Below are 13654 nucleotides of genomic sequence, written 5' to 3'. Positions count from 1 at the left end.
AAAAAGAGCTACACAGACCCCGTACCCCCATCCCAATCCGACTCCGGGGCCTCTCTGACACCTTCCTCTGTGCAGGATCCCCTAACCCAGGGGTCCAAAACCCCCGGGCCGTGGACCGGTACCGGTCCGTGGCCTGTTAGGAACCGGGCCGCACAGCAGGAGGTGAGCGGTGAGTCCGCGCGTGGCCCGCCCATTATTTTATTATTTACCACTTCCGTCCGCGCCTCTTTCCCACACTGTGAAAAAATTGCCTTCCACGAAACCGGTCCCTGGTGCCAAAAAGGTTGGGGACTGCTGCCCAACCTCACTGCGTTCTCCTTGCACTGTCCCCCACTAATCCCCCTCGATTCGCCGGGCCCCTGGTCCCGTCCAGTGGAGACATCACGAGACTGGAGCGAGGAGGAGGTTACAGGATTTATTGAGGCACTATTGAGTCTGCACAATGGGACAGTTGCCAGCGACAAGAGGTTCCGCAAAGCGGTGACGCGAGTTGCGAGTGACGACTGCTATTGTAACCGGGGCGCGTCACGTGGTATGTGCTCCCCTCTGGTCCGCGGATAACGCTCCCGTCTCTGTGGAGCGGCGAACAAGACGGCACCGTGGCCTGGTTCGCGACGTCGCGCGGGGACGGCGTGGCGATTGTGAGTGAACCCGCGCGTCGGGCACCCGGTGGCAGTCGACCCACAGAGGATGCCAACCGGACGGCGGGCGCTCTCGAGACCCCAAGCCGCAAACTCGCGACCCCACGACCACACGACCCCGGTTCGCGTCTTTGCAAAGGAAGCAGTGGAACTCCACGGTGACTCCACGTGTCATCATCGCGCGGCCAGTCCGTGCGGTGATGCCACGCGGTTAGCCCACGCGGTGATGAGGACGGCATCGCTGGGATAATCGGCCCAAAAAAAAAACCACCCGGCGACTTGGGGCCCTGACCCACGTGGCCTCCACGGTGCAGGGCGGCGGTGGTAATGGCAATGATGATGGTGTCGATGGCGAGTCTAAGAACACAATTCAATATTGACATGGGTGTGACTCGGAGCCCCGTGTATGTATGCGTGCGGGAGGGGGGGGGTAAATCTTGATCCGTGCACCCTCACGGCCGCCCCCGCAGCTTGGACCCCCGTGGAGGATCACAGGTCATCCCCGCCGCACATGGCCAACAGGATCTTCTGATAGTCACCCTTGGTCTTCGCCTGCCCCGACACAGACACACGCTCACCCATCAGGGGGGGGAGGGGTCACTCGCCCATCGAGGGGGGGGAGGGGTCACTCGCTCATCAGTATAGAATAACTCCGTGGAGCTGTGGTGGTGCATGACAGCATGAGGCCTCATATTCGTCAATACTGCAGCCAACCAGTGGCAATATCCGTGCACTGTGTGTGTGTGTATAATAGGCGACATTTTACGAGAGTACCACTCACTCCACAGAGCAGGTAGGACCGTCACTCTTGCGCCAGCAGCTGCTTTACCATTGGTGGCATTGCACTGAAACAGAGAGTCGCTTCTTTCCCTGCTCCGGAGACTGGCCGTTGCCACAATCGTCGCCTGTCAGGGGTCACTGCGAGGTCGCGTTGTAAGGTGGGGGGGGGGGCTATCGAGCTGCCGAGTGGGACTCACGGTGATGAAGGAGTACAGCGACTTCCCATACTTGTCCTTGAACTGCTTGCGAATGTCCATCATGTCGATCTCGCAGCGCGACACCATGACACGCGTCAGCACCTTCTCCTTGAGTCCACCCTGCCACGCACACACGGGGTCACAATTGTCCACCTGGGGTCACTCCTGCATGGGGGGGGGCGGGGGGGGTGGTCTCTTGCACGTGAAGAGTCACGTGTACATGGAAGTCACATGAAGAGTCACGTGAGGAGCCAACACCAGTGACGATCCTCTGAACTGGTCCTGGGCCTCTCCTAGGTCGACTCCGACTCAACTGAGTACCCAGTGCAGTGTGTAAACATCACCACGAGGAAGACAAAGGCAGCCGGGTGTAGTGCTGGTCACCCACCCCCTTGTGTGCAGTGCCGGCCTCATTAGGTGCTTGCTAACAGCATTTACCGCAAGAGTCTGTTAAGGCTATATGGGGGATCTTTGTCTTTTCTCCGTGAGCGTGTCCGTGTGTCTGGCCATTGGAGGCACACGATGACCCCGAGACGCCCGCCCTCACCTTCAAGGACTCGTAGAGTTTGTCAGCGAAGAAGCCGGGCGGGTTCTGGATGTACTTCACTGCAACAACAACAAACAACAACAAACACTGGTTAGGGTCGGTGGCAAGGCGAGTGTGCTAGTGTGTGGGTGGGTGAGGATTGGCAAGGTGAGTGTGCTAGTGTGTGGGTGGGTGAGGATTGGCAGGGTGAGTGTGCTAGTGTGTGGGTGGGTGAGGATTGGCAGGGTGAGTGTGCTAGTGTGTGGGTGGGTGAGGATTGGCAGGGTGAGTGTGCTAGTGTGTGGGTGGGTGAGGATTGGCAGGGTGAGTGTGCTAGTGTGTGGGTGGGTGAGGATTGGCAGGGTGAGTGTGCTAGTGTGTGGGTGGCTTCCCATCTCGCTCCCCACGGCGCCCACTTACCCAGCGCCTGGAACGTGTCCTTGAGGTCTCCCTTCACCTCCTTGTTAATGGTGCCCTCCATGTCGATCTCGCTGAAGTTCTTGTAGACAATAAACACTGCACACGTACACACGGGGGTGGGGGTGGGGGTGGTATGAGCCCGTATCACAAGTCGGGGGGGGGGGACGACCCAATCCATCCCCTCCACGCGCAAGGTCCCAAGGTCACGGTGACCGCTGGAGGCCACGCACCTCTATTGAGGTGGGGGAGGCTTCGCGAGGTGAAGATGCTGATGAACTTGGGGACGTCGGTGCCCTTCCTCTGCAGGCCGCCCGCGAACAGATCCTGCACGGGGGGGGGGGGGTTGGGGGGTTCCACTCAATCACTCGCGCGCCCGGCACGGCCCTCGCGACGCCAAGCGGCCAGCAACACGCAACGGATAACGTGTGCTCCATCCCGGGTATTGATAGCGGCAGGGGATGTCCACCTTGGTAGAGGGGCAGCATTGACCACGTGTCCGCAGTTAACGAGGCCTTGGCAGGGAACGGCGAACCCGGGTGTGGTGTGGTGCTGTGGTGCCGTGGTGCTGTGGTGTGGTGCTGTGGTGTGGTGCTGTGGTGTGGTGCTGTGGTGCCGTGGTGCTGTGGCGGTGCCGTGCCGTGCGGGTCTCACCCGCGCGTCCTGCTCCACGAGCTCCTCGTCGATGTTACTGCTCTCATCTCGGTTCCCCTGGGGAGGAGGGCGAATGGGGTGGTAGAGGAGCACAGATCAGAGGAGGGAACGATGGTGAGCAGGGGGCCTCTTGGGTGCCTCTTGGGGTGCCTCTTGGGGGAGACCCCAGCAGCTGGGGGATTATTGGCGGCAGGGCCGCGTTGCCAAAGCTTCCCACCTTGGCGAGCGCCAGCAGCAGCTTCTGGAAGTCTCCGGACGTGTCCGAGCTGATGTCCTTCTCGAGCTCCACCTTGTTCACTTCGTGAGTGGACACGGTGGGGGGACAACGAGGGAGAGCGCGAGATCAGAACCGACTCGGGGCATATTTTATTTATTCATCACGGTTACTGAGAGGCCAGGAACTCAAAGCGCCAAGCGGCCAGCAACAAACAGCACCGACGTCGTGAGTGCAGACCGGGAAATGTTGCTCGGAGAACCGAGGGAGCGAGATGATGCGAGGGGACTCCAAAAGGGAACCCGAATATTGGAACGGGGAGCGTGCGGAGGGTCCCAGTACGACCGCGAGGCCGGGACAATCCGCCGCAGGGCAACACTCGGCACCCACCGGCCTTGTAGACCTTGCCGATCTCGCGCAGCTGCGCATTGGAGCGAGACACGAGGATCTCGATGAGCGTTTCCTCGTCCGTGCCAAGGCCCTAGAGACAGAACGGGGGGGGGCAGGGGATGAGGTTAACGACGTCATTCAATTACGAATGTGAAGGGGCAGCCCTGCAATGTCTCGCTGCTCTTGTCGCTGCTGGCAGTGCGAGGAGGGGGCAGGGAGGTTTCTCTACAGCTTGAGCAACGCTTCACCCCCTCTCTCGTCCCAAGCACTAAATCTGGACGGGACTGGAGTGGAATTTCACAGAGCGGGACCCACCCCCGCCCATCGCCCCCCCCAGCCGGGCTTCCTCCGCGTGCTGTCCGGGCCGCCGCTGTTGCTGCTGCCCGGGCAGTGATCTCACTGCTCGCGGATGCCAGGAAACGGAGCGAGGCCGCGTACAGTGGCGTCAACACAGATGTGAAACATCTACAGCAGCAGCTGCTGCAGCTACAGCCCGCAGCTACAGCAGCGTCTGATCTGCGTCCCTACGCAGGCGGGCATCGTGCGAGGTGCTTCGACTTTTCCCTTCCTGCCCCCCCCCCCCCGTCGACTTGTGATCGGGGTCTGTTGCTTTTAACATTGCGGCGAATGTTTGCAACTTGGAGGAAACCATCGACAGAGCAAATCGATTCCCACCCCCCGATTAGGCACCACTTTGCGGTGAACGTTAGCCAGCCGTCAGTGGTCTCACGGGGATGGACTTGCCCTCGGCATAGGAATGTCGAGAGCCAGCAGCGGATAGAGAGTGACCGACTTGGAGGCGGTCTTGTGTTTAAGTAGAACATGAAGCGGCATCGACCCTGCCTGTATGAGCTCTGTGAGATGGCGCGCTCGGGCAGCTGTGCTCGTGGCCACGTGGAGAGAGAGACGGGGAGGGGGGGGGGCTCTGTTCCGTGTCGCGGGGAGGAGACGCGTGGGGTGCCGCGTGGCTGTGGCTCGGGAGCCCGGGCAGAGCCAGGCGCTGGACTGGGTCGCGTCCAGAATAATTGGTGGCGGGGTTGGGGCGGTGTGGAAGTTGGGGCGAGGTGGTGGGGCGAGCGGTCGGGGAGCGGCCACACCCATTCACTGTCGCCGTAAACCCTTTAACACACACACGGACAGCCACACATGCGCTCTCTCGCACCCACAAATACAGGCAAGGATCCTCCGTATAGCCTCCACCAGACTTGGGGCAAGTGCTGTTAAGCGAGCGCCTACAAAGGCCCGCACGGCACAACAACACGCCGAGCTGCCTTTGTCCCCCTAGTGCCTGTGTGCATGCATCGTACCAGGTACTCGTTGAAGACCGAGGGAGATCGAGAACCGTTTAAAATACTCGACACTGATGTTGGAATCCAACTCGGGTCGCCGGGTTCGTAGTGCAGCGCGCTAACACACACACGGCTCCCGTACACACACACACGGCTCCCGTACACACACTCACACACACGGCACCCGTACACACACAGCTCCCGTACACACACACACGGCTCCCGTACACACACATACACGTACACACACGGCTCCCACACACCCACACACACGTACACACACACGGCTCCCGTACACACACACACCCACACACACACGGCTCCCACACACCTACACACACACACCCACACACACCCACACACACGTACACACACGGCTCCCACACACCCACACACATGTACACACACACGGCTCCCACACACCCACACACATGTACACACACACGTACAGACACACACGGCTCTCGTACACACACACACGGAGTCGCGTTCGCAGTCTCTTGTCGAAACATCCCAGACGCGGACCCCCCCCGCACGCGCCCAACCCCCACGTGCGGGCACACCCATTCACAAAGAGAAAGATTCCCCGTGTAGCCCACACGACGCTGTTCGGGCAAGTGCTGTCAAGGCCGGACCGGCACACGTGACCAGCACCGCGTACGGCCACCTTTGTCTCCCCAGTGACGACGTTCACCAGATACTCGTTCAGGGTTCAGTCCACCCCAGGACCCGTTCAGATATTCACAGGCGGGAGTCGAACCCAGGTCTTAAGTTCGTCACACACACACACGCGTCACACACACACACTCAACTAGCAAGTGGTGACATCACCACGGCATTTGTGCCAGGCTAGGTGCACCTTGAGGCCACGAGGCGTCGGAGGCTCGCTGGCAGGAGGTCACGGGACGGGTGTTGTGCGCCAGCCACGCGCACAGTCGGATTTATACACCCTTCAGATCATAGAGTCTGATTGATGGTACAGTATGCTCCCACGGTATTCACACCTCATGGTCTTCGCCGGCGACCGGAATGCGCTTGCAGTGAACTCAACCACAAGCCACGCGGGCCGGGCTAGGAGAGACGGGCTGGGAGAGACGGGCTGGGAGAGACTGCCCGGGCCGGTTTCACAGCTCGTCGTGTTAGCGTTGACCGGGAGATGGCCAGCAGATGGCAGCACTGCAATGGATCGTTGAATCCATCTGTGCGGAGCATTGAGGGTCGTCGCTCTCCACCCCTACTTCTTGTGCGTGTTTTGGGGTTTTCTCCGGGGGTTCTCGGGCTCCCTGCCACACGAAGCCAGCCTCTCAACGATGGTGGAGCTCGTGGCCAACATCCCAACCCTCCTGATAACGAGTCTTGTGACTCCGAGAGGCGACTGTGGGCGAGTGAAGGGCACGATGCTGCTGCTGTTGTTGCGATGCCGTGAGGAGGCTTCGTGGAGAGCCCGGCTGTCGGGATCGTGGAGTCACCGCACAGGGGGACATCGCAACGACGGTCCCACGGCGCTGCCAACCGGACGTGATTCGATCCACCCACAGCCCCGACTCCAGCAGAGACGACGGCTCCTGATCCTCCTCCACTCACCTCCACTCACCTCCATGTACCACCCACCCTCGCCATTAACTCCTCCTCAGTCCATCCACTCACCCCCTTGTCTCTCTCTTTACAGTCCACCCTGCTCCACCACTCAAATCCTCGCCGCCTGCACCCCCCCACTCACCCCCCCCACTCACCCCCTCCCACTCACCCCCCCTACTCACCCCCTTTCACCTCCTTACCCCCCCCCCGCTCACCACCTCATCCGCTCACCTCCACCCAAACCCCTCGCCCTCCTCACCCCCCCCCCGCCACTCCCTCACCCCCTCCACTCACCTCTCCACGCACTCTACTCACTCCACCCCAATCCGACCTCCACTCACCTTTTATTGTCTCACTCCCCCCACCCTCCTCACCCTCCCCCCACCCTCCTCACCCTCCTCACCCTCCCCCCACCCTCCTCACCCTCCCCCCACCCTCCCCACCCTCCCCCCACCCTCCCCACCCTCCCCCCACCCTCCCCACCCTCCCCCCTCACCTTCATGGACCAGTTGAGTTCGTCGGCGTCGAACTCCGCGGGGCTCTTGAGGAGGCCGAGCACCACGGACTCGAGGCGTCCCGACAGCGCCGCCTTGAGGGCACTCGGCATGTCCTGGGGGCGGGGCAGGGGGGTACGGGGATACGGTGACGGAGAGGGGGGCCCCCGTGAGGGATCAGCAACTCCTCGTGAAGAGGTGTAGGGGTCTCCTCGTGAAGAGGTGTAGGGGTCTCCTCGTGAAGAGGTGTAGGGGTCTCCTCGTGAAGAGGTGTAGGGGTTTCGTGAAGAGGTGTAGGGGTCTCCCCGTGAAGAGGTGTAGGGGTCTCCCCGTGAAGAGGTGTAGGGGTCTCCCCGTGAAGAGGTGTAGGGGTCTCCCCGTGAAGAGGTGTAGGGGTCTCCCCGTGAAGAGGTGTAGGGGTCTCCCCGTGAAGAGGTGTAGGGGTCTCCCCGTGAAGAGGTGTAGGGGTCGTGGAGCTCCGTGTCGCTCACCCAAGGCGACGGCGGGTCCAGTATTTGGATTTTGAAGAAGAGGATTTTACCCCCCCTCACCCACCCCCCCTCACCCACCCCCCCTCACCCACCCCCCCTCACCCACCCCCCCTCACCCACCCCCCCCTCACCCACTCACCCACTCCCCCTCACCCACTCACCCACTCACCCACTCCCCCTCACCCACCCCCCCTCACCCACTCACCCACTCCCCCTCACCCCCTCACCCACCCCCCCTCACCCACTCACCCACTCCCCCTCACCCACTCCCCCTCACCCCCCACCTTGCCGTAGAGCTGCTGGTAGGACTGCGCGATGGCGCGCCGCTGAACGTTGCTGCGGTCGGTGAGGACGTCGATGATCTTCAGCTCGTCCACTCCTGCCGGGCGCGGGGGAGGGGCGAGTGCTGGGTGAGCAGTGGTGAGTGGCGGTGTGTGGGTGAGTGGTGAGTGTGTGTGGGTGAGTGGCGGTGTGTGTGTGGGTGAGTGTGTGTGGGTGAGTGGCGGTGTGTGTGGGTGAGTGGCGGTGTGTGTGGGTGAGTGGTGAGTGTGTGTGGGTGAGTGGCGGTGTGTGTGGGTGAGTGGCGGTGTGTGTGGGTGAGTGGCGGTGTGTGTGGGTGAGTGGTGAGTGTGGGTGGGTGAGTGGCATTGTGGGTGAGTGGCGGTGTGTGTGGGTGAGTGGCGGTGTGTGTGGGTGAGTGGTGAGTGTGTGTGGGTGAGTGGCGGTGTGTGTGGGTGAGTGGTGAGTGTGGGTGGGTGAGTGGCGGTGTGTGTGGGTGAGTGGCGGTGTGTGTGGGTGAGTGGTGAGTGTGGGTGGGTGAGTGGCGTTGTGGGTGAGTGGCGGTGTGTGTGGGTGAGTGGCGGTGTGGGTGAGTGGCGGTGTGGGTGGGTGAGTGTGTGTGGGTGAGTGGCGGTGTGGGTGGGTGAGTGGTGAGTGTGTGTGGGTGAGTGGTGTGGGTGAGTGGTGTGGTGTGGGTGAGTGGCGGTGTGGGTGGGTGAGTGGTGTGTGTGGGTGAGTGATGTGTGTGGGTGAGTGATGAGTGTGGGTGGGTGAGTGGCGGTGTGTGTGGGTGAGTGTGGGTGGGTGAGTGGCGTTGTGGGTGAGTGGCGTTGTGGGTGAGTGGCGGTTTGTGTGGGTGAGTGGCGGTGTGGGTGAGTGGCGGTGTGGGTGGGTGAGTGTGTGTGGGTGAGTGGCGGTGTGGGTGGGTGAGTGGTGAGTGTGTGTGGGTGGGTGAGTGGTGTGGGTGAGTGGTGTGGTGTGGGTGAGTGGCGGTGTGGGTGGGTGAGTGGTGTGTGTGGGTGAGTGGTGTGTGTGGGTGAGTGGCGGTGTGTGTGGGTGAGTGGTGTGGGTGGGTGAGTGGTGAGTGTGTGTGGATGGGTGAGTGGTGTGGGTGAGTGGTGTGGTGTGGGTGAGTGGCGGTGTGTGTGGGTGAGTGGTGAGTGTGTGTGGGTGGGTGAGTGGTGTGGGTGAGTGGTGTGTGTGGGTGAGTGGCGGTGTGTGTGGGTGAGTGGTGAGTGTGTGTGGGTGGGTGAGTGGTGTGGGTGAGTGGTGTGGTGTGGGTGAGTGGTGTGTGTGGGTGAGTGGTGAGTGTGGGTGGGGGCAAGCTGTGGCGAGCTGTGGCGAGTGCGCACCCTTGGTCTTGATGGCGGCTTCGATGGCCTCGGCGTCGGATTTGGCGTTGGAGTTGGGCTGGGTCTTCTCCACCCCGCGGAACGAGGTGACGGGAATCTGTGGGGTGGCGGTGGGAGAGGGGTCAACTTTAAACGGGTTCATCGCGATTAGCCCCGCACCTCCGATGGGCACGGGCGGCTACGTAGGGTGCGAAAGAAGTTCAGACACAGTAGATCGGCAGGTCACGTGTGGCCGGTGGGTTGAAGTGTGGGCACTTCCCACACGTCTGGCCAGCGTGGGAAGAGGAGGCCAAATACCCTCGACAGCTCCCTCTCGCGGAGGCCATTTCCCCAATAGTAGTACGAGCGAGCAGTTGCAGGGCTGCGCCTTTTACCCGACGAGGGAAGCAGTCCCCCGTCCCGGGGGGATCCCTGCGAGGGGACTCACCGGGAGCTCGGTGTCCCCCTCGCCACGGTTCATGTGCTTCATCAGCTCGTGGACCATCATCTTGGCAGCGTGCAGTGGGACCTGAGCAGCCGCGCACAGGGACACGACGACACGAGTGGGACACCGGTGGAGGAGAAGGCGGCGGGGGGGGAACACGAGCGCAGCCCCCCCCCCCACGAGAGACCCCCCCCCCCAACCGCACCCCCACCCCGAGCGCGCAGCACTCATTCCCACTCGGCCACAGGGGTCCGGACGAGGTCTGGGAACAATCGCGCGATTATGAAACGACTCGGCCGCCTGGCAGGGGCAGGAATAACACGAAGGCGAATCAGCGTCTCGTCTGAGCCACACAGCACGGGGGGCACGTGACGAGCCCCCCCCCCCTACCCATCCCACCCGGGGCGCCGCGGGGCTCGCGAGGGAGGAGAAGCCAAGAGGGGGGTGGGGGGGTCCTCACTGGGGTCTGGGATGCGGCCAGGGGATGGGGAGAGAGAGAGAGAGAGATTTAGATACGTGGAGAGAGACACACTCAGATACGTGTGGAGACCCACACTCGGATACATCGAGACACAGATATACAGATAGATGCACACGCGCTTGCACAGAGGCAGATCGATGCGTGCACACAGAGCTAGAGACAGGATTGCTAATGAACTCGCACACAAAAGACACTAAAACACAGAAACAGCAATATCGGAGACACATTAACACACGCACGCTCCGTAATACACGGATAATTCAGACGCCCGGATACATGAGACCCACTCACACACACAAACTCATAAATAAACACTGCGCTCTGACACTTGGAGATACAAAACACGGTGATATGAGACGCACACACACACGTACACACACACACACACGTACTCTCGCACCCACACGGACACGTCGAGAGACAGAGACGGAGTGAATGTCTCGTATATATCACACCCTGGCGATCTGGCCACGCATTGTGATAGCTCATCGAGTGACGTTACCTTCATTTGTGATCATTTATAGTAGCAGCCAAATAATCCAAACGCCTCTTCTAAATGTGGAGGGCAAAACGGGAGGAACCCGGGAGAGGAACACGACGACCCCACAACGCCGTCCACAGGCGTCGTAAGGCTCCCGGAACCAACCCATGAAACTCCGCTGTCGCAGGCGAGGCAGATATCTCCTCGCCATCGCAGCGTCCAAAAAGATAGAACCCCCCCCCCCCCCGACTACTCCCGCGACTCTCCCGGGGTGCTCGGTAACCGATCGCGTTACCCTGCGCGCATTCCCTGGGGTGTGGAGTCGGAGCAGCTCACGCGCTCGCGGTTCCCCGTCTCTAAACCGCCCCCTCGTCCCACTGTGAGCGTCAAGGGGGGCTCCGTCCCCCCTTTCCCAGACCCCTGTGAGCGACGATGTCGCTTTGTCGCCTGACGAGACGTCACCGCTTTGCTTTGCTGTGGAGGATCGTTGCCCGAAACGTCACCCATTATATATTTTATTTTAAGGCCACACGCGGTGTTGTTTGTCTTGTTGTTTGTTCTTGTTTGTTTTGTTTGTGTTGTTTGTGTTCGTTGTTTGTGTTTGTGGTGTTCCGTGTTGTTGTAAAATGAACTCCAATCGTCTCGTGGCCTCTGGGTCAGAAGTCTTTCGGCTCGAGACGACCTCATCCAGCAGTGGATAGAGCAGTGTGTCGGCTCGAGACGACCTCATCCAGCAGTGGATAGAGCCGCTACCGGACCAGGTGGCCATAGCTGCTCGAGTAGTCGAATGGCGATGCTAGGGAATCTCGTTGGTCACAGTCGCAGGTGACGATTGTTACTGCTCGTGACGATTGTTACTGATCGTGACGATTGTTACTGCTCGTGACGATTGTTACTGATCGTGACGATTGTTACTGCTCGTGACGACGGTGACTGCTCGTGACGATTGTTACTGATCGTGACGATTGTTACTGATCGTGACGATTGTTACTGATCGTGACGATTGTTACTGCTCGTGACGACGGTGACTGTTCTCATAACATCGCGCTCAACGCCCTGGCCCAGGCTACGATGAGGGAATGGAAACGGATGGGGGTGGGGTGGGGGTGGAATGGGGGGTGGAGTGGGCGGTGGAGTGGGGGGGGCGCTCTTATGCCAGTTTACGAGCCGCACCTGCAACACAAAACCGGTTTCCGAACCCGAACGCGCAAAACGTGGAGCGGATCCCTCCGCCGGTGAGGATGACCGAAACGCGCGCCCAGTGAGACATCTCTCGTGTGTGTGGTCACGTAGGGCCGGACTGCGGATGAGACACCGAATGTTGAACCAATGCTGATGCAAATTCTGCACTCCCCCGCAGGCCGCGTGGCTGACGGGATGTGTGCAATCCGCTCTGTACTCTGCACTCTGCTCTCTTGTTCCACACGCGGAGCGGCCACGCTTCGAGCATTAACACAAACACTTCACGGATTGACTCCGCGGAGCCGGAGTCCCAACCCCCCCCCCCATCTTCCCCAACTCCCATCGACCCCTCCCAGCCCCCCAAAACTCAACTTTCATCCCTCTAACCCCCCCCCCCCGTACTCCTCTCTCTCCCTCCACCCGCCCCACCGAGACTGAACAGAGACTCAGAATGGATTCTTGAATCGTAACCGCGAGTCAAGCGTCGGTCCTCCACCCCGAGCCTTGCACGCGTGCCACATACTGGAGTACTGGGCGTGCACTGCGACTGGCGACGATGGGTTGAGTAGTGCGCCTGTGCTGTTGAGATGATTGTGCGAGTTCCGCGCTTGCACTGTGATGATGGTTTTTGTGCCGTGTCTATTCTGTGGCCGTACTGTAGTGAAGATGGTGTGTGTACTGTGGTGAAGATGGTGTGTCTACTGTGGTGATGATGGTGTGTGTACTGTGGTGATGAAGGTGTGTGTACTGTGGTGATGAAGGTGTGTGTACTGTGGCTGTACTCTGGTGATAATGATGGTTTCTGTTACCGAGGCTGTGCTGTGTCACGAGGCGTGTGCCGACTTTTGTGAAAGCACTCCGAGCGAGCGCTCACCTTTCCACGGCTCACGCAGAGTATCAACAAAGACGCAAAGCTCCCCCGAGTAGTCCACGGTTCTTGTCGGGGCAAGTTATGTGAACGAGCCCCGCGCGCCACATCATCACCCCCCTCCCCTGCACCGCGCCCCCCTCTCCACATTCCGCGCCTCTTGCTACACCACCGCGAACTCCCGCACACGGCTGCAGCTACACGCTCCGACTCACACCACCGCGCTGGCACGAACCCTCCCTGCACACCACGGCGCCCACTCAGCCCGCAGTGCCACGCCCCGCCGCTGCCGCTGGGCGTAGGGAGCGATGGGGGGGGTCTGCGTTCTCTTTGCGCGCAGCGCTCGGCACTTTAAGCGTAGCACCGGCCCTTAGCCGGACACCTCCACTCAGTTCGCGAGCTTCTGTTATCCCTGCCCCCCGATCGCGTGGGTCCCTGTCTCCGCCTCGGGTTAGGGCGGGCGGTCTGGGAGCAGGGACCCCGATAAACCCCCTGGAACCCCCTCGCTCCGGCGGCGGCGGCAGGGCGCACACGCGACTCACCGAGGAGTGGCGCAGAAAGAGACGGCGATCACCGGAGTCAGCCGCGGTGCGTGCCTCTCCCCGCAGTTATATGAGCCCTGCCTGGCCCTGCCCAGCCTGCAGCTCGACACGCCCTTCTGCCCGCTCCCAGATGGCCAGGTCTTTTGTCTCGCTTGCCAATTTAAGTGGCTGCAAAAACCCGGAACATGGATTTCTGGAACTCTTGCATCGTGGATTCCCTGCGTCGAATGAGACTTTACACACGGGGCGCTGCTGCGGAGGAAACTCGTCAGGGCGCGGAGCAGGAATGTAGTGATCTGGTCCGGGTTTTGCTAACAACGTTCTGTGTTGGTGGATCTGGAACAGGGAGAGGGGGGGGGGGCTCGGGGTGTTTG

At 61.0% G+C, this 13654-nt stretch overlaps 1 protein-coding gene across 2 annotated transcripts; it reads right to left on the bottom strand.

Annotated features, from left to right (window-relative positions):
* Positions 1 to 401: 401 nt before the first annotated feature.
* LOC116939238 (annexin A2) lies at positions 402 to 13418 on the bottom strand. 2 transcript variants are annotated; one of them, XM_032947400.2, is made up of 13 exons: positions 13281 to 13418; positions 9730 to 9810; positions 9303 to 9399; positions 7956 to 8050; positions 7183 to 7296; positions 3820 to 3910; positions 3433 to 3512; positions 3216 to 3272; positions 2795 to 2888; positions 2565 to 2660; positions 2166 to 2224; positions 1619 to 1738; positions 402 to 1193 (listed from the first exon to the last, which is right to left on the bottom strand). In XM_032947400.2, exons 2-13 carry the CDS (start codon positions 9787 to 9789, stop codon positions 1131 to 1133), a joined length of 1026 nt encoding a protein of 341 aa, XP_032803291.1. In that variant the 5' UTR covers positions 9790 to 9810; positions 13281 to 13418; the 3' UTR covers positions 402 to 1130. The 2 variants fall into 2 exon arrangements, with proteins under 2 accessions (XP_032803291.1, XP_032803290.1); XM_032947399.2 differs by lacking the exon at positions 13281 to 13418 and adding an exon at positions 12745 to 12903.
* Positions 13419 to 13654: the final 236 nt, after the last annotated feature.

This window comes from Petromyzon marinus, chromosome 5, assembly GCF_048934315.1.
Source record: "Petromyzon marinus isolate PM22_M1 ecotype Great Lakes invasive population chromosome 5, UKy_Petmar_22M1.pri1.0, whole genome shotgun sequence".
NCBI classification, from domain to species: Eukaryota; Metazoa; Chordata; class Hyperoartia; order Petromyzontiformes; family Petromyzontidae; genus Petromyzon; species Petromyzon marinus.
Note: the sequence above shows the minus strand (reverse complement) of the source record. Positions and strands in the feature narration are given on the sequence as shown.